At 39.8% G+C, this 20,475-nt stretch overlaps 1 protein-coding gene across 8 annotated transcripts in view; it reads right to left on the bottom strand.

The window, feature by feature from the left end:
• The window catches only part of VPS13B (vacuolar protein sorting 13 homolog B), a 449,295-nt gene that overhangs the window by 13,559 nt on the left and 415,261 nt on the right, over positions 1 to 20,475 (bottom strand). For all 8 annotated transcript variants that reach the window (XM_065054087.1, XM_065054081.1, XM_065054083.1 and 5 more), the window contains 9 exons: positions 19,141 to 19,329; positions 18,573 to 18,719; positions 17,178 to 17,461; positions 15,563 to 15,690; positions 14,756 to 14,955; positions 12,105 to 12,223; positions 10,079 to 10,902; positions 5,477 to 5,653; positions 4,404 to 4,574 (listed from right to left, as the gene is read on the bottom strand). In XM_065054087.1, the coding sequence (XP_064910159.1) occupies positions 4,404 to 4,574; positions 5,477 to 5,653; positions 10,079 to 10,902; positions 12,105 to 12,223; positions 14,756 to 14,955; positions 15,563 to 15,690; positions 17,178 to 17,461; positions 18,573 to 18,719; positions 19,141 to 19,329 (2,239 nt within the window). The remainder of the gene's footprint in view (positions 1 to 4,403; positions 4,575 to 5,476; positions 5,654 to 10,078; positions 10,903 to 12,104; positions 12,224 to 14,755; positions 14,956 to 15,562; positions 15,691 to 17,177; positions 17,462 to 18,572; positions 18,720 to 19,140; positions 19,330 to 20,475) is intronic.

The raw sequence follows: 20,475 nt of genomic DNA, 5'->3' as shown, positions 1-20,475 counted from the left end.
AACTCATTCATGTGCTGTGGTTGTGCCCACAAATCACATAAACTACAACCTTACTCCTTTTAATTAAGGAGTGGCTGATCCTACCACCCTTGCATGGGGGAAGCCAGATCTGTGCCGGCTGGTCAAAGGCTGAGCAACCTCAAAACCCAACAGCAGTGAGATAATGGTGACATGTGTGAGGCTCATTGCATTTCCTAGCACCAGACACTGTGCCAAGCAGAGGTCCCCTGGTGTCCATGTGGCTTCTTTCTTTCATAAACTTAGTGGCAGGGGCACCATGCTGGACCGATTTACCCAGGTCTCTCCCCCCAGATTTCAGTTGGGTATCAGGGGAGCAGAGCATGGAACCACATGCTCCTCCCTTCCCACTCTCATTCTCACATTCTAGAGACAGCTATGGTGTCCTGTTGCTGTTCCTGTCCCTTCTCTGTAATGCCCCTTGCCTATTATTATTATTTTTTTAATAAAACCATTCTCCATTTTGCTTTCCTTCCTTACCCTAGGCGTTCAATTTCATATGCATGTCCACATATGTACACACAAATTATGTATGTATAAAGAAAACCTCAATAAAATTAAACACGAAAGCAACAAAACAAAAACATATTATTCCATTACTGGATGTAAAGAGGTTCCAGCAACACCGTGACATCTGCCAAACATCAGCTGGGGTGCACTCTGGTTAATACATGTTGCTCAGTAACCATAAAAAAGATACTTTGATAACTACAAAATTCAGATAGTTTGAAGTATATCACTGTATTACTTCAAGAAGAATTTGATTACGGGCAGCAACTGGTTTGTGCACAGACTGACAATGTTGGGTGAACATAGCACAGGTTACAGAGTTTAGCAAAGCCTGGGTTGCTTGTGACAAATTCTTGTGACCAAGAAATAATTGCAAAGAATCCCCCGCCAGGAGAAACTGGCCTTGCTTTGCCATGACACTGGAAACTAGCCAAGCTGAAACCATTTCACTTATTTTTCTTGTCTCTGTTGTCCTTCAGGATTGCCACAAGTGTTTCACATCGAAAATACAGCCAAAGCCTTGCCTCATCACAGCAGACATCACATAAAAATACAGCTAAAAGAAAAGAGCACCTGCTGGCGTGCAATATATTTGCAGAATCAGTGTATGGAATAGCACACGTCTTCAGGATTAGCACGGGCTCTGAGTATCTCACTTGTAGACAGGCAAGCACAGAGTGGCTCCGATTCAGGGATAGCTGCACAGCAAGAACAACCACCACCCCCAGTAACAAAAATCTGAGCTTCTGAAATGCAGGCTTTACCCTCTCTAACAACACAGTGACACTGTCAGGCAGTATAACTATCAGTTGACTTTACTCAAAAGCAGGAAGGAGTAACTAAAATGCCGAGCACTTCTGCTGTTGTGAAAAACGTCTTTTCTAATAGTGTTGTCGGCTTTTCAGTTATTCAGAAATGCTCAGCTTCCTAAAGGGAGCTACTTCAATATGATATTTTTCACTAGGACCAGTAGCTGAAAATAGAACCTATAGTTTCAATATTCTCTTTTACATGTTATCAACTATTATTTAAACTTGAACCTGTCACACAAAATGCGAACGATAGCTCCTTGGTGGGGACTGCCCATCATCTGAATATTTTGAACACAATTTCACTGCATTTTTGTCTAATCATATAAAAGAAAAAACACACCTATCATAAGCTTTTGCTTCTTTTCATGCACACATGTTACTAAAATGACCCAGAAGTCTCCCCCAAACTAGCAAAGAAGACAACAGCCGGCCAAAGATAACATCAAATCAAACAACACCCTGACAGCACTTGAGTCATTTAAAACGAGACAGGACAAAGCACTTAAGAATGTACCACAGGGAACAACTTGCACCGAGGAGGAGACGAGAGTACATGATTTTGGCCCTGATTCAGCAAAGCTCTTAAGCACATGCTTAAGAGCTTTGCTGAATCAGGGCCACCATGAGCCAGATTTTCAGAAAAATCAGAAACGCAACTCTTCTTTCTGTGTAGCTGCCACAAGGTATCGGTGACCTCAGGGCTCTTAGGTGCCTGTGCTGAGGCACAAAATCTGCATTTGCAATTCTTTAGGCTGCTTGCATGAGTCGGATGGCTTTTATAAATGCGATGGTACTTTGACTACCCTGGAAATCTTTTTCACACTTCTCAATTTTACAATTAGAAAGTGATAGAAATTATGGCCTTAAAGAGTCTCACTCTCTTCATTCCTGTGCTCGTCTGAACTCTTCATCCTTGTGAAGGAAAATAACATAGCAGCTCCGCTTTGTTTCGTTATGTATGAAGAACCTGGAGTTATTTTTAGACTGAGCATGTTCATGTTTACTCTGAATGTGCTGGTGAAAGAAAGCAGCATGGTGGTACCTCCCTTCAACTACGACTGTTTATTTTGAGGGAAGCCACAATATTCTTTAAACTAAATAGTCAGCATAGAAACAGCTTTCTGATGCATTTTTAAAAATTGAAATCACAGTCTATTCATAATTTAGGTCTCAGTGCAATTTACATGAATGCTCCTGTCTATACAGAGAACATATGCTTTTTAAAAATCAGGTTTAAATTAAAAAAAATATGCCTGATAAAAATTCACTGGCATATTTCTGATTCCTCAGTGAAAAGTCCCGTACTTGTCAAGTCCAGCAGCAGAATAACTGTAGCTATTTATCTGGGTGCTTTGTTGCCTCCAGTGCTAAAAACAGAGGTATTTATCACGGAGGAATCTCTAAATAATAATAGCGGGAGCAGGAACAAGATCCTAGCTTGTGGAGAAGCACTGTTTAAACACTAATATGAAGCTTTACGTTTCTAAAATGAAGTCTGATTTCTTAGGAAATCAGGGACACTGACATTCTCACTCTTCCTTTTTGGTTTTGTTTTCACCCATGCAGACTCCCGCGAACACCCGAAGCCTTAGGCGCAGGGGGGTACAGGCACGGCGTGTTTGTACATGCACGTTACGAGTTCCCGGCTTTCCTGGAGAGCAGAAACTTTGTCGTGTTACAGCCAAAGCTGCGAAGTTTTGCTCTTTGGTTTGGGCTGTACAGCTGATGCTTTTAGCTCTGAAGGGCTCTGGTGTGCCTGCGAAGGGACTAGCCACCGCGTTATCTTGCTGTCTTACTATAATAATAACTGAGCCAAGATCACCAAACCACTTCACCAGCACTCATACCCCAGCCGCACACAGTGCTTCTAAAAGTATAATCTTTCATCCAACTACTCAACCTGACTGCCCTTAGCTCCATAAAATAAGAAGGAAAAAGAAAACCTTCCCTGAACTGCCTTCAATTTGCAACACCGGTAACAGCTTACTATTGGGACAGTAGCTACGAATATACGAAATTTCTCCTTTATACACATGTCTCCCAGGACATTCACTTGCTGGTTTACAGGCATTATCAAATGACAGTGCTTCACATCATCTAATGTTATTGCTTAAAATAATTTCCAGTAACTTAACCTAAACTTGTAACATTTTTACCACTTCCTCTTCGGGGCTTTCAGGGTTGCGGTTGCAAATTTAGGAGTTGTGTACACTACCGAAGATTAGAAAGAGGACAAATCCTTTCAAGCTTCAGCTCTTCTAACCTTTTGCACTGGACTGCTTTTGGTCACTTTGATCTCTAAGGGATTCATAGTCTTTAATACATACTGAGGAACTCTGCCAAACAATACAGCTCTGCATTCCTTTGCTGTGTGACAAGTAGAAGTGACCTAGAAAATCCAGCCCCTTACTGCAAAACTTCTTGCAGAGATATTTTCCAGTCCGGGTTAGTTTTCAAATTTTCAGGTACTAATTTGAAATGGCCAGAGTAATCTCCACTTCTAACTGAAACACTTGACTGCTTGATGAACACAATTACACGGAATCAGGATGTTCTAGGTCTCTTTGTAAAAGCAGAATTCCTCATCAAAGCTTACTTAACATCTGCACTAAGTTCAAGTGGTTTCCAAACAAAACTAAGAATCCCTGATATCTACGCTGCAGCGAAAACAAGCAGGTTCAGAAGGCATTCCTATAACTCATTGGAAAGTAAACATCAGCGTGCTGACGTCTTTGTGCTGACTGACTTAGTTACAAGTCACCCTGCCCAGTGCAGAATTATTCTTTTTTTCTCAGATATACATCATGTACCAATGAAACTATTATTTCACAAAGAGAGTACAAAGTTGTTCTATATCTCCAATTATTTTATCAGCAAAAAGCATATACAAAAGTCATTAAACCTTGATAAAAAGAAACAGTACCTCATATACATACTGTGAGGCTATTTCACAAGAAAACAACAAAACAAACAGAATTTGCAATTATAACTCACATGTAGAAAAGACGTGAGCAGATCAGAAAACAGTGTTATCACTCAACTTGATATTTAATAGTACATTACCTAGAAGGCTAATGCCTAAACGAGAAAGCCCCTGTCTCAGTCCTTCTCCCAGGCTCTCTGGAAGCTGCCTTCTCCATTCTTCTTGTCTGTTGTAATGCTCCTCATCCAGTGACAGCCTATCCATATTCCGAGCAAGACTTGTTGCCAGATTGGTAATTGACGTCAGTGTACCTAAAACATGGAGATATACATTTGGGTCTGAATCAAAATGCTTTAATTTAAACCACGGAGACATTCTATGCCTCACTGCAATACTGAGCTTACAAGCAGAACGGCAAGTCAATTGAAAAGTTGCCCATGTGTAACATGCTTTACTATTTGCTAAGCATCACCACACTGCTGCTACGGTCCATGTCACGCCTTTTACATTAGCCTGCACCAGGTTTGCCTGGCCGGTGGGAACAGCAACTCATCCGCACATCCTTCCCCCCTTCCCAAACTTCTGTAAGGCTAACCTAAACGGAGGGAGGCTGATGGAAAGGTAAACAAATAAATTACAGAAGGAGCCGGGAGGACGGTCAGAGGGAGCCTGGAGCAGCAGCGAGTGGGGGCAGCCGGGCCACGGTCCCTCCGGCAGCTGGAGCCACGCGATGGCACTGTTTGTACAGGCTTCACTAAACCAGAGCTGCTCTGGTTCCCAGGCCAGCCCAGCCCCGCTGTCAAAACCTATCCACGTACTTGCACAGTTATGACAACTGTATCTACTTTTTTTTTTTTTTTTAAAGAAATAATAAATATGATGAGGCGACAGAGTGTAGAATTTCTGATGGTTAGCAGAAGTGCAGAACACCTTTAATGCAGTTATCACATGAAATACTGGCTGAGCCGATCTCCATTTCCCACTGGGAGGTTTAAAATTCTGAAGTTTCTGAAACATTCTTATGCACTGTAGTTAACCGGTGATCTGTTTAATACATAAGATGTTATATGTGAGCGTTGTTACCCTCCCAACATTTCACTGCAGCCTAGCAAGCCAAACAAAGCTGCAAGCAATATTGTTTAAAACTTTAACACATCCTTTAACAACGCATGACAACAAAGCAGTAGTTGGAGCAACAAAGTGAAAGCTCTACCTTTGGAAATGTGTTTTACAAACGATGTTGTTCCTCTGGAAACACCACTGACAAATGCTCCCGGGCCTCTGGTCAGCCCTTCATAGGGGAGCCTGAAAAAATCGGCTATGCCGTTCCCTATGCTTCTCACCAGACTAGCCGGACTTCCAAGAATTTCCAACGATCCGACAACCCAGCCTGTGTGGAGAAACAAGACACATGTTACCGCTGCAAAAACTGCAGAAGCAGCAGTTGTGAAAAGGTTATTCCTTAATTCTCTTTTTCACACTAGAATTCATTGCATTATGAACTTCCTTTGAGCAAAACACGGGAAATAACTCATCCACTATGAATTCAGAAATGGCAATCCTTCATACTTCGTAAATCAAAGAAATCCTTTTGGCAAACTCACAAATAGCTTTAGAATGACTTCCTTCCAGGAGCTTCCCGTATTTCTGCTAAAAGTGTGCTAGGGAGGCGGATGCTGGAGCCTCACGGCTATGGACGAACTGGACTGCAAGTTCAGATCGCTGGGTCGGTTTTAGATGCTATAAGGCAGCGTTGTGATTTCACATCCTTATGTGATAGGATTGTGACAGGGAGTTTACACTGATACAATGTACTGCTTTACGGGAGTGTGGAGGTCAATTGCTTGATGGAGTGTTAGGAAAGGGGATGCAGATTTTTGACAAGTGCTTAAGAAGTTATTTTAAATCCACCCCAACCCTTCTAAGCTGATCACTTTCTTTCCGAGTGCAGTGAAAGCCAGACAAATGTCTTTTGCTCAGTACAGTTGTGTAAACAGCAATGACATCTACATGCTGATTAGGTTACTCATAGGGGAGTATTCCTTATGCATATCCCAGGAGAGGTATCTGCGGATCTGGTTTCCTATATAAACGCAGGGTTGCCAGCAGTTTGCTGGATGGCTGAGCGTGCAGCAATCTGTTGCTGGAAAGCTGTTTGCAGGTCTTCTCTTTCTCAGGCTGGTTGGCAGCAGATTTATTAGGGAAATAGTGCCGCATAACTTTTTTTTTGGCAGCCCAGAGAGAGCGATTCAGAAATGGCAATAAACATTAAATAGGAACTGCCTGGTCTTTGAGCCCTGGTATCATGAATTTCAACTGGCACTGTCAGAGCAGCACAACACACTGAAAGACAGACAGATTGGCCTCCTGCTCTCCTGCTGAGGGCCCTTGATCTGTGCTGCCCTCCTCATTCCCATCTCGTCACCACAAACTCCTGCTATCCAGATGCTTTTCTTGTTTTCTAGTAACCCCTCCCAGTCACTCCTGTGGAAGGCTGAATCATGAAACTGAACAGAAGAGAAAATGTTACTCATATGAAATGAATTAATCACATACTATCATTCTAAGCTCCCGGAAAATCTATTATTCTTGTTGAATCTGTCCCACATTTCAGCCCTGGCAGGTTGAGAACTCCAGTATCCGTAGTACAAAAAGTGGGAACCAGAGTGGACATAAGGGAGAGGGTGGGACGAACAATGAAAACAAAAAATAAGCACTACTGGCACTGTGACGAGCAGAGCGGAGACGAGGGCTGTGGCCCCGCGGTGCCTGCCCTGGAAAGCAGCGCTCCCTGGCAGCCCTTCCCTGCCGGGGACCGGGGGAAGCCGGCGCTCCAGGCTGGGCCTGCGGCTCCTTTGCTGTAGTATTTTTAACAAATTATCCGTGCCACTGTGTGAAGTGATGAAAAGCTGGAGGGGCGGGGAGCCGTGTGCAGATGGAAGAGATGCTCCTTCTGCTTTTTCTGATCAATAATGTTTCAATAATCCCTTACAAACGGACAGATTTTTTTTTTTTTTTTTCCCAGATGTCCTTGGCATTCCTTGTCCTGTCGTGGTGATTGGATTGGTTGAGGTAACAGAAAGTGAGCTGCATGACACCGTGGATTAACGCCTTGCTGCCCTGCAGGCACCGCCAGGCTGGGACATGAGAGACTTCAACTCTACTCAACTCTTTGGCCAGCCAGCATGTTCAAGAATGAAAACTGGATTAAAACCAGGAACAAAACCAGTTAAACACAAAGCTGAGGGGTTGCCAGGTATCCCAGGGACAGGCTGTTGCTGTCTGGCCCTGGCCTGTCAGTTTTGGGCAACTCTGGAAGGAGCACGCTCACCCTTGGAGAGCGCACGGGAGGAACACGCAACCTGCAGCAAGGGGGACCCTTCCTGGCCAGAGCAAAGCTGATGGGCCCTCACTGCTGGCATGGACCACCTAACTCAAGGAGGAAGGTGTGGGAGTAAGTCAGGAATAGGAAATGATGAATCAGGAATATTCCCTCAATTCACAAGTTCTGTGCTGCATTTTACCTTCCAGAAATATAGCACCATATCAGGTTACCATTTCCCAAAGTATGCTTAGTAATTTTATCTGCTAATACGAAATAATTATGACTATATTAGCAGAGAGCCACTGCATTTTCTTTATAGGCAACTACAGAGTTAGATCTGGCTGATACCAGTAATAGTTTGAAATAGAATTTTATTAATTTTTAAATAGAAGCCAACTTAATTAGAAAAAGATGGGAGATTTCCATCGCAAGTTTTGCTAATTTGAGACGAGCATTGCTGATCAGTATATTTGGGCAGTGCTCTCCAGCCCCATTCATTGCTTACAAGATGTGGATTCTGGCCGCTCCTTTGCAACATCTGGGGCAGCCTGATTGGAGGCTTTGGGCCAAATCCTGCCCGCTCTCAAAAGGGTAGCAGTGGTCTTGCACACAGCTAAGGGCAAAATGAGATTATATCCTGCTTGGAGCATAAGGCATAGCTGTATGGGAAGACTATTTGTGGAGATGCTATGGAGATGTACGCATAGGAAAATGGTGAGAAGAACAGGGTCAAACAACCTGTGTTTTTTTTGCAGATTAATGTGGTGAAAATGCAGGACAGTGAGGTCCTCTTTCACAAGAGACCAATCCAAGAAGTGTAACTCATCTGATGGTGAGGAAAGGACTCGGGGCTGGCAGACCACATAAAGGTTTTCCTCCTTTTTAACTTTGTTGACACAATCAGCCTTTTGACAAGTGTTACAAACTCTTCAAAACAAAGCACCTTCTTTGCCCAAGCAAACATTAATCAACACAACTTGTCATTTTAATCATGGTAACCCCTTTCAAAAAACACACCTTAGTTTTAGTGCTTTGAGTGGGATTTAGGTAGTATTATAACTAAATATATGCTTATGTATTTTCCTGAAGAGAAATTCCACCGAAGCAAACCTCCTTTCTTAATATTTAAACCTGTTTTATTTCAGCTACATCATGAGAGCGCTGAGCAAGGGGTGGCCTGTGCACTTCTGCACGGCGCAGGGGTAGCACAGGAGGAAAGGCTGAGACCCGGCTCAGGAATCTCGAACCAGCATGTGTGCGTCACCTGGGATGTTGCAGATGAAAAGCCCGTATAACCCCAATTTCCTGCTGCAGTCTATCACCACTTGTATCACCACTCTCAGCCGGTTGTGGGCAGAAACATTCACACTGTGAACTGTATTTGGCCATGGTTTCACTCTTAGTTAGCAAGAAACTAGATCTCCCATTTGGTACTACGAAATTTGACTATAAAACAAATCCATACAAGTAGTAAAAAGAAAAAGTAAAAAGAAAATAATGAATTGAGGCACAATGTTCTGGTGCACAACTGTGCTATAGCACAACAGTTGCTGTAATCAGCTATGCAAGTCAGGTATGCACGCAGTGAAAGACCAGATCAGCATCTCTCTATTTATAAACACCTGAAATACATGTGTACGATTTTGGAAACTGTACACAGAAATCAGGTTGCAGCACAAATGCAAGCATCAGAATTTCAGAAAATCTGACCATTAATATTGCAGGGAAATAAATCCCATGTTTCAGTGTGGAGTACGTTACTTGTGTGTGATCACAGAGGAGCTTCCTCCTGCTTCAGGTACAAATTCTGTTCCACACAAAGATAGAGCAGAGACCAAATTTCATTATTTCTAAATTAATATTTATGGGAAACAGAATGTACCTGCTAACCTAATAGACTAATTGCTCACTATTGATCCTATATGGAAAAAAGTTAGTAACGGCAAACTTCATAGATGTTGGATCAAAGGACAACAAACATCTGTGTGCCAGTTTAGCATGAAGGCTGTATGAAGAAAGACAGATTCCTAATCATAAACTGTAGCCAAAAGGAGTTTTAACAACAAAACAGCATTCAGGACTATAATTTACTTCTGAATGCACAGCAACGCTGAATAATTTGATTAAATGTAGTTTTGGGGAGTTTATGTGAGGAATGTGGGTTGGTTCTGACTAGTGCTATAGCATAAAATGACAAAACCTAAGCCAGCTAGAATACATTTTTATGCTGTCTTCAGGGTTTCATAAAGCTTTCAAGCGGCTGGCTAATGTTTAGCACAACTTTACAAATCTTCACTGGTGTCTCTTCAGCCATTTTATTTCCCTTCTACCATATGGCGGGACATGAAAGGTGTCTGAAAATATCATTATCAAACAGTGTTTGAGGAAAACAATAATTGCATGGCTAACATCTAGGTTATTCAGCTTAAGAGACAATCATAGAATCCTGGTACCGAATAAAAATATTACATCTTATGGAAAAGTACTGACCTGCTCTGAAAAGTGCTCCAGCAGCATAATGCATGGCCAAGGCATGGACCAGTTGCCTGGCAGTGGTGAAGATGGGTCCTCGCTCAAACACAGAGAAGGAGAGAGGTGTGTGATCTGAGGCTATATACAGTTTCAATGAAGCATGAATACTGACAAGGAGATTAACAGGTTGTATTGTTAATTTTCTTAACTTCACTGGCTTGACTAAAGCTCTTGCATGCTCTCTCACTTGTTCAGGCAGTATCAGGGTAGTATCTGAAGCATTCATGGATTGACAAGCAGTTTTGTTTTCTGGAAGATATGTGTCAAACAAAGTCTTAATGTAGTAAACAAAGGTGTCTTCCACATACAGTCTAGCTGGCTTGAGCTCAAAACTGAGGTCGTTCAAATGAAACATGAAATTGTCTTCCTTGGAAAAAGCAATGCAGAGTTTTATAAAGCAGTTTTCCTTATAGCTTTCCAAATCTTTGTTACAAACAATGAGGTTGTTCACTCTGGACCACTGCACGGCCTCATTTTTCTCTCCTTGGCACAGCAGGACTGCAAAATGGAAATTGGATTTGCTGTACAACTGATTGTCCAGTTGCAAGTCTTCACAATACACTTGGAGACTATGAAATTGTGGGAGGCCTTCCATGGCGTCCTGTTGGAACTCCTGTGACAGGGGTCTCAGGTAGCTGGTGGCCGGGGCCATGTGGATGAAAACATTGTCTGCTGTGAGACGCAGAAGTTCAGATGAGACTTTGTGGTTTGTAATATCATCAAATGCAGCAAGACTTAACTGACTGATGAACACTTTCAGTGACAGGGTCTGCTCTTGACTTCTAGACAGGAGGGAAAAGAAGTTTTGTTACTTCATGTATTTTGAGTTTACCTGGTATATTGCTTTCCCAAAAAGCTATCGGGAGAGATGTTGTCTATAATACCTGGGAAACTCACTGTGCAGGTCTCATTAATGTTAATGGGATCTGGCAGCCTTAATCACCACAGTGGGTACCACCCAGGAGGTCTTCTAAGAAATGGGATATTACACATTTATGCCATGTTTCTTTATCTTTCTTATCAATTAACAGCATAGTTTGGACAGGAACGTCAGTATATACACAGTAATTCCTTATTAGATTCGCAACAGAGCCAGATATTAAAGCAGACAACAAATACAATTGTCTGATAATTCACATACAGCCTCAGGTGTTATAATATTTTCTGGGAGCCACTACTGAAGGTTACTCTTATGCATAACTCATTTCATGCCACATGCAGTGAGTGTCCTCCAATGGAGCCACCGCAGCATATTTCTACTGATGGCGTTGAGGGCCTCTCCCCTCCAGCGTTAACGGCCCATTGCCAAGTTTAACTAGCAAGTGGGCTGTTATGTAGTGCTGATGACCAGTTTCTTGGGGATTAATACTTAATTACAGTGCAAATAAAAAAAGTACAACAAATTCCACTCTAATTGTAACAGCATTGCTGAAGGCCATTCTGCATCTTAGAAATATGTAGTGTTATAATTGCACTTGAATGGAGCTGAGCTCTGGGTTGCAGTGTGTTATGAAGTGGGGAAGTCTTCTGAAGAAGAGTGTTATAATCAAGTACAGTTAGTTACTGACTGTAAGACTATTTCTACAGTCCTTGCACATCAAGCTTCCTACCAATTTCAGTGGGAGCTTGTACAATTACAGATGGCAGGACCTGGCTACGCACATTTAAAACTGATGAACACACTCAAAATTAATTATGATGGAAAATGTATTTTTTTAGTGAACAACTCAGGACTTCTTTTTGTATCAGACATCTAGTGTTTACCCTAAAGTGATATGACTTTTGATGTCAGATTGTCCTTTTTTTAACTGTGATATACAAAGCATAACATATGGTCTAAACATAGGCCACAGAGCATGGTGCGGTATTAACCAAAACAAAGAGTTAAGCCCAAGTTCACAGGTCAGTTAACACTTCGAAAGTTGACTGACCTCTTGGCACTGTTTGGCTATGCTTTCTATCATCTTTTATGTGCTTTATATACCTGTTGAGGTTGATCTCGACGGGTCCCGCTCTTCCTTCTGGGGCCAGCGTTATGACTATTGTTCCACACTGATGGGCAATGTCCACATAAATGTAGCCAAAGCCAGTTAAAAAGACAATCTAGTGGAGAGAGGTAGAAACATATGGAATGCTACTGAAATTACTATTTTTAATGTCATAGTTTTAATTAATGCCTTTGAATGCCTTCTGGTTGAGATTTCTTACTCAAAACATGATATTGTTCAGGAAAAACAGAAACAGATCTCAATACTTTTGAAAGTAACAGCTCTGATACTTCAAGTATTTCAGTTGTACAGCAAGATGAAATTTGCACCTCATCCTTTAACTCTATAACTGAATACATTTTAATAAGAAACTTCTTCAGAAATAAGCAAGATGTTCGGGGCGGGGGGGAGGTTATGTGAGAAAATAATAAATAGGAAATTTTAATTTGTTATTTTGGATTAAGGAGAAAGGCATGTTCCGGGAGCTCTGCAAAACACCACCTTTTCCTCGGGAAAACAAACTCTAAATTAATATTATGCTGCTATGTTCTAGCTCATAGCTGGTTAGATGACTGGCTGATAGCATGATGCAAAACACATGAAGACTAAAAAATAAGTAACATTTTTGATTCATGAAGACTTGCTTAACAACTCAACAATGACCACATTTTTAAGCCATCTAAACTGGTTTTGTGCAAACACCTTCATAAGCAAGGTGCTGCCACAAAGAAATGGCAAAAGTCTATTGGAAAGTGCAAAATGTCTAAAAAAGGCAGGAAAATGGGAACTTGACAAAAGGTTTGTGTCTTGCTTACAGACATGCAAACTTTCATTCTAGCAAGCTGTCCTTAGGAATAAATATCCTATTTAAAGAAATGATGTGTTGGTTTTGGAGCCTAATTCTGCAATACTTCAGTGCAAATTTTGTGTTTTGTTGTTGTTGTTGTTGTTTGTTTGTTTGCTTCAGAATATAAAATATTAAACTCTAAGTTTGGAAAACTCACGGTCATCCTTGTTAGAGCAAGTTGGCTTCTCTTTTCTAGTAGGTCTACTATCAACACAATTGTTTACTAGATTTTAATGACAGAAGCTGTAATTTAAAGGAATGCAAACTCAAGGAATAACACAAAGATAATTGGCCAGCACAAGTAAAATAAGCAGGTGTTTGTCTTGAAGAATCTTTACTGCTGTTAACAAGTCACCAGGAGGAAAAACACTCAGAAGTTTAGTAGGATTAGCACTTAAACTGATTCTCCTTACAAGATTTATAATAACTTTGTACAGATAATTAAATTCTGTTCATCAAATTATGTCTTATTCTTCTGAGAATTACATATAAGAGAATTTCTAATTTTGATATCTCAGTTTTGATCCTTTGCTTCTCTGAAAGAGATTCACAATCCTGCATGATGGAATTGGAGAAAAAAAAGGACATTTACTGAATTTTCAGTACACTCATTATTCTAAAAAAACCCTCATTGATCTTAAAGATTGGTCATTTAAATTCCAATTTCACATGATTCTGATGACAAATACCTTAATTTTAGTAAATTAGTAAAAATATATTTCTAATAGAATGAGAAATATCTATTTGTGACTAGGTAGAAAGAGTGCAAATTGCTTAAGATCCTCTAAATCCCGGTTATTTCGCAATCTGAACTAAGTTGTATATGACATTATTAGAATATTCCTTATTTACTTCTATTTATAGCTTTCTAAGAGAAAGACGGATTGAGAGATCCTGGGGAAATTCTCTACATGTAAACCCTAAAACTTCAGTACCAGAAAGCAACACTTTTTCACTTGGATAGTTCTTCAAGTAGACAACGATCCCCAAACGTTGTCTTAGCATCTAATTCCTTCTAGAAGCCAGATACTTATAAAGAACCCTGGTCTGGCATAACATTAATGACTGAAATTTGAAACCTCACATGGCTTGACTGGCTTGCTGAATGAAACTGAACTACTTGCTATATAACATAACACTCAATAATCAAGAGCATTTTGTGATTGGTCCTCAGGGAAAACATCTGAAACTAGTATTTCTTTCAAAGAGCCAAGAAGTTTATGTTGATTCCATGTAAACTAATGACTTCAAAGATGGAAAAAAATTCCCATCAAAAAGAATTGCTCCAGTCAAGGAAGTGTTCATTTACCTCAAAACAGGAGAAAAATAACCGAAGAAAAAAGGGGTTTTGTTTTGTTTTAGAAAAACATGTGTAGCTTCTATGAAGACACACAGGGAGAATGACAGTGATGATACCTACAAGAATTAAAGTTAAAAACTCTGTGACAATTAAGTTACCCAAAAGGATTTTCCTGGATCCTGTTGGATCTTTTGTTTAAGGGGGCAGACATTTCCAGGGTATCCCTTGGCCTTGCCAGGTTGATCAAAACGAAGCAAAATAAATCAGCGCTAGAAAGCCTGTGTTTTTGATCTAGTTATTTTAAAAAACAGTCAGTGAATAAAGTAGTCTGTATTCTAAAACTTCCACAGGAAGGGGCTTACTAAGTAAAGCTCTCATGACTTAAAACCAACCTAAAACTGACTGAAAGGATATGCTTATTGCAGAGGAACAATATACTGTGAAGGTCAGGAAGACAACCATTTATGCCGTGAACTAGGAAATAGTTTATAATGATTTACTTGTGTTCCTTGATTGTTGACATCCACAAAATCACTCCATTCATTTCCTAATTCATCAGATGACATCACTTTCAGAAGAATGCTGGGTAACAAATCTCTTGTTTTGCAATCTGGATAGCTGGAGACTTGATGGTAAAGTTCATGATGAACCGAACATTCAGCTGGAATCTTTCTACAATAAACTTCAAACTTCGGTGTATCTGAAATTTTATGAAATATATAATATTAGGGCTTTCTGAAATCCGTATTAAATTAAAATTAATCTATGCTTATACAAACTAGGAAATTTCTGCCTTAAATATTACTAATAAATAAACCCATTACTTTTCTATTGGTTGGAATTTTATGCGTTTTGTGGTTTTTTTTCCTTTTCTTTTTTATGTCACGAAGATGTACATGAATAATGTTCCACTGACCATTACATTAACATACTGTAACTGGAATTTTGGCTGTTTTGTGTTACATTTGTAAATCTGAGGAGATGTAAATTTTCCATGGGATTGAGCTGATGTCAATACAACTTCACTGCCTACTTGTTTCCTGCCACCATGTCACCCTGACAGACAGCTGGAACCAGGGAGACCCAAAAGCCTGGAGCCACGAAAGTTCATACTCCTGGCCTCACAATTATCTCCAATAGCTTCCAGGCTTCAGTACCTTCCAGAGTCTCTCACTTTGAGACAGACAATTATGAGGCCATCAAGTTCTTGTTGTAACCAAAACATACACTGAACTTTGTATCGGAGATACAGTAAAATAATTTATACTACAACAGTGCACTGTTTCTAATTACTGCATATGACCTACCTTTGAAGTTCTCTTTTACAAGCAATGGAATGGAGCACTTATTGTGGATAATTATACGAGGACTAGGGTCTTCTGTAAGTGTTAGGTACGTCACGCCAAGATGCTCTTGATAAGTCAGTGCTATAGGTCTAAAGCAGAAGCAGATATATTTGATCATGCATGTTTTAGATTAATTTTTTACGTATTATTACTCTGGACAATTAAAAATGTTCAAAATTAGCATCTGTAAGATTCTTTATGATCAAGTTCTAATTCCAAAGATATTGATATACATTTAGGTTAGAACATATCTCCACTGAGAATTATGTTTAAACAGAAGAACACGTGGAAATAGTATGAAAAACAACACCAAAGAAGAAGTCATTTCATAGAGACTACTCATGAGTTAAACTGAGCGCGTGTGTTTGCAAGATGGGAGCCCTAGCCAGCAGAGATTTATATTAAATTAAAAACATGAGATTGTAGGCCCAAATTTTCAACATAAATCTTTAAAATTTTGCAGAAGAATTTGCATGCATACTTCTCTGATACACATTAAAGATATTTTTAACAAATACATAAATCTGTAACTGACTGCCCCCCTGGAATGATCCACAATGCTATCACCCTTTCAAATGTTAATGTTATTGATCACTGCTGCATAAACTTCCAAAATGAAAATAAATTAATTTTGTTCTACTCATTAGCTACATAAAATGTCTTTGTGCATAAACACAAATTCTTTTGTGCATGTACAATTTCTTTGGCTATTTTTAAAAAACTTCACCTCACAGTGAACTTAAAAATCCAAACAGTCTGAAAATTTGATTAGGAACGTAAGATCCTCTGTGCCTGTCTCAAAATTATAAGAAATTCTTTCCTTATTCTTCTAATTTTTTTTTAATCTGAAGTCTGTGTGAGAATCTTCATTCAGTATCCACAATGACACCTCTTAGACTTTGCAGAACCATTTGAGGGTTTGAATGATATTAAGCACTTCAGGCAAGAGAAAGATCATATGGCTGGTAATATATATTGATGTAGCTCCTCTAATTTCAGCAGATTGTTTCTCGTTTATACCAGTATGAGCATGAGCAGATTTAGATACCAGGTCTGAGAACTGAAGTTGGGCGTCTGACAAGTCATTGGCCTGTTATTTTTAACTAGCTGGATACATTCGTCTGTAAGTGGAATGCACATTTGGATATTCCTGTTCATCCTCTTACTATTCTTACTAAAATGGATTTTTACCTTTTATAAACAAAACATGAATTTTTGTCTTGTATTATTTCACGCTGTTCTTGAACTCTTAAATTTTTGCCCACAAATTAAAAAATACTATAATATCAAATAAAAAAGTTTTCATGCTCTTATTTTGTATGCATGTAAAAAAATAGCAGCCCATACATTATAAAAATTGTACAACTTGTACATGGTCATAACATTAAACCATTTATAATAAAAGCATCAAACCCATCAAAAGATAACAATTTTTAAATTAAAGTAAGACTTGCCTTTACATATGGGGGGCATGTGTTACTCTGACTGTTGCATTAATCTCTTTAGGTTTCTTACTAGCCGAAGCTTTATAGCAACAAGTGAAGTTCATTATTCGTGACTGTTCATTGCACAGTACCTGGTACAAAATCCACTTTCACTACGAACCCCTGTGGGCACCGCCACGCTCTGTCTCGGGAACTCGGGTTTAATGACAGCTGGGAGGCTCCACAGCTCCCGACTGCCGGCGCAGCCGCCGGGGCTGAAGCTCAGCAGCAGGCGTTTGTCTGTCAGAGGCGTCTCCAAAGTGAGGGGGCTGGTGTCCGACAGCAGGTCCCAGCAGGGAACAGTGCTCAGCGCCTCGCGGGACGGTGTCCCAGCTGGACTGACACTGAACACCGTACTGGCTGGGGAGTAGAAGTCCTGGAAAGAAAAAAGATGGTGCTAGCACAACACGCTGGCTCTTAATGGAAAGTTTATTCATGTTGGTCTTGCACACCAACAGGCTCAAGCAGCTACTGACCACAGCTAACTAAAGGTTGCACTAAGTCCATTGCACGAAAAGCTATTTGGCCAAATTCTGTCTCCAGGTATACTTATGCAGTTAACTGAGTGCAGTTATCTACAGTCCACTCTCAGATGCACAAGGTAACTATACCAAAAGCAACAGTCACATCACTGTAACATAAGTGTAACAAGAAAATAAATTCATAGAAAGAAACCTAAGAAAGGATTTTAGCCTCAACATTCTTCCAATTCCCCATCTCAAAATAGTTAAAACTGCAACAAAATGCTTATGCACAAATGTAGATATCGATGTGAAGAAAACCAATGCAGAAGGAACACAATACAGAAATAGGCAGCTTTAAAATTAGTTTCTCTGCCAACTCCTCTAGCAAGTTTGACTCTGAGAATTCTTTCCACATATTTTACTATAAATGTAATCTTCAATAAATATGTATAAATGGTTGATTAGAATACATTGACCATGCATACATTTTGGTTCTTGTAAGCTAATCCTTAAATATATTGTGTGATTATTACAAAACCGATATTAACCATTTGATGCAGTTTGCGAAATACATAAACTTCAGGCATGTCTCTAGTTCTGCAGCTTTGTTCAGACAACTGGAATCTTCCCAAAATGATAACGAAAAGTTTTAAGCCTGCCAGGCCAATATACCTCTTACACGTGGAGTCAGTAAAAATTCTGAGAAAAATTTCAACAGCTACTATGGATTACGCTGCCTATTTTACAGAAATGGCCGTTAGTGCCCGAACAGATGGAGAACAGGCAGAACTAATTCTGCAATGTGCAAGAATCTCCTGCTTTGCAGATTTCTGATCACAGTTAATTACTGGAGTTGAATGTACTCAGCATTCTGTATTTTAAATTAAAATAATATAAAATACTTTATCCTTATAATATCTAAAGATTTCTGTTCAAGCTCTGCTATATACAGTTGAGACCATATGAACCTAAACACCCATGTACGGCAGATGACAAATAAAAACAGTATCCGCAGTGCTTTACCTCTTCTCCCGAGCAGGGTTTGGAAATAGAAAGCTGTGGCCTATAATAGATTTGATAAGATGTATCATTTATTATTGTTGTCTTATCTTCTATCTGTAGAATTTGTATTCCTTGTTGAAGCATCGAAGAAATGCAGAATTGACACAACTGTAAGATAATAAAAACAACGAGGTCACACACAAAATCACAAAAGGCATTGAAATACAGTAACAGAATTGCCATTTTCTTTTTAACTGTGGAAATCCTGTCTATATTCATGCATTTCGTAACTGTAGCCACATCACGTACTTTTTGAAGTTTCATCTGTCAATAGTTTCCCAACAAGACTGAGAATTCATTAATTCTTTTTCCAGGAGATATTGCATTACCTTGATGAGCTGGGCAGAATGTTTTTGCCAATCTAATTCTTTAAATTATACTTCATACGTTGTTTATACTCTCATTATGTTTTACATAAATTAACAATTGGAGAGGAGCTTTCACACTGCATATATTTGACTGTTTTCATCTGCTATATGACTTTGTTTTTAAATGATAAAGTTATAGATCATGATAATTTTCTTCTAACCTTTTGATGACCTGGAAAAGCACCGAGTTTTATTTCAGCTTCAACAAAACCTTCTTCGTCCAATGTTACTACTTCCCCATTATCAGCATCCTTCCATTTCGGGGAGGTCACATTATGAACCAGCTTAATTGCCACTGATTTGTGCACAGTATTAGTGTTCGCCCAGTATATTCCAACCTGAAAAGCTTCCTGCAAATGAAAAATAACCAGTTATCACTTGCTGAAAATGCAATACACTTCTACTAGATTGAAATGTAGTTTCCAGTATGAAGTCAACCTCATTTCTTCCTTTCCTCTCCCTGATTGTTTCTGTGTGGCATAAGGACAGATTAAACCACCATGTGGATATGGGACTGATGCTCATGGGTGGAATTAATACCACAGTCTGCACTGAGACATGTTATTAGGCAGACCTTCTGTTTATTAACAGACATACACTGAGGGGAAAAAAAGATGGCAAAATAAACAGGAAGTATCAGACTGTCCAATTGGGACTGACAAGCTGCTGTGTCAAATCATTTTAATTCTTTCAAAAATTAAGTATATTGGGGTTGTAATGTGTCCTGGTTTTGTTAAAAACAAGTTTCTCTTTTAGTGAATTTGCCTGTCAGCTAAAGCCTTCATATTAACTGCATTTTCCTGGAGAACCCGACACATGTTTTGGTAAACGTAGCAATGGAATGCAAACTTATTGATAAGCATGGATGGACATCTCGCGAGAGGGGCGACGAGAAACAAGTGACCAAGAAACTGAGCAACTGTGTATAACATTCCATTCACATGAATACTTCATATAAAAGTGGGAGATCACGAGGATCTCGTCCTTTTCCCTTTTTCCCTTCAGCTTATGGCCGACATTAGGAGAGGACCTTGCTAGTCGTCCCTGCGAACTGAGGCCTAGTGACAGACTGAATCCAGCTCCGATTGGCTGCAGAGTCCAATCCAGGACTTTGGGTGCCAGCTCTGCAGTTGTTGAGACTTTCAAGATTGGTTTTGTAGATTTTGTATTATTTTCTCTATTCTTATTAGTAGCATTAGTAAAACATCTTTAATTTTTTCCAACTCTCTTCTCTCTGTCCTTCTTTCCCTCCCAATCGCCTGTTCTTAGTGGGAAAAGGGGAGAGGCAGGGGTAAAAGGGGGAAGTGGAGGGGAGAGGAGGTTAACAATACATCTTCCAGGGTTTTATTGTCTCCTCGCAATCTAAACAAACCCTTGACATAATGAAAACGCATGTGCATGACCAAGCACATGTGAGAAGATCCATTACACAAAACTCTGAATTCAGGAAGACAGGTAGCTTAAAGAATCTTGTTGGTAATTTGTCCTCTCTCATT

The sequence above is a fragment of the Columba livia genome, chromosome 2 (assembly GCF_036013475.1).
Source record: "Columba livia isolate bColLiv1 breed racing homer chromosome 2, bColLiv1.pat.W.v2, whole genome shotgun sequence".
NCBI classification, from domain to species: Eukaryota; Metazoa; Chordata; class Aves; order Columbiformes; family Columbidae; genus Columba; species Columba livia.
Note: the sequence above shows the minus strand (reverse complement) of the source record. Positions and strands in the feature narration are given on the sequence as shown.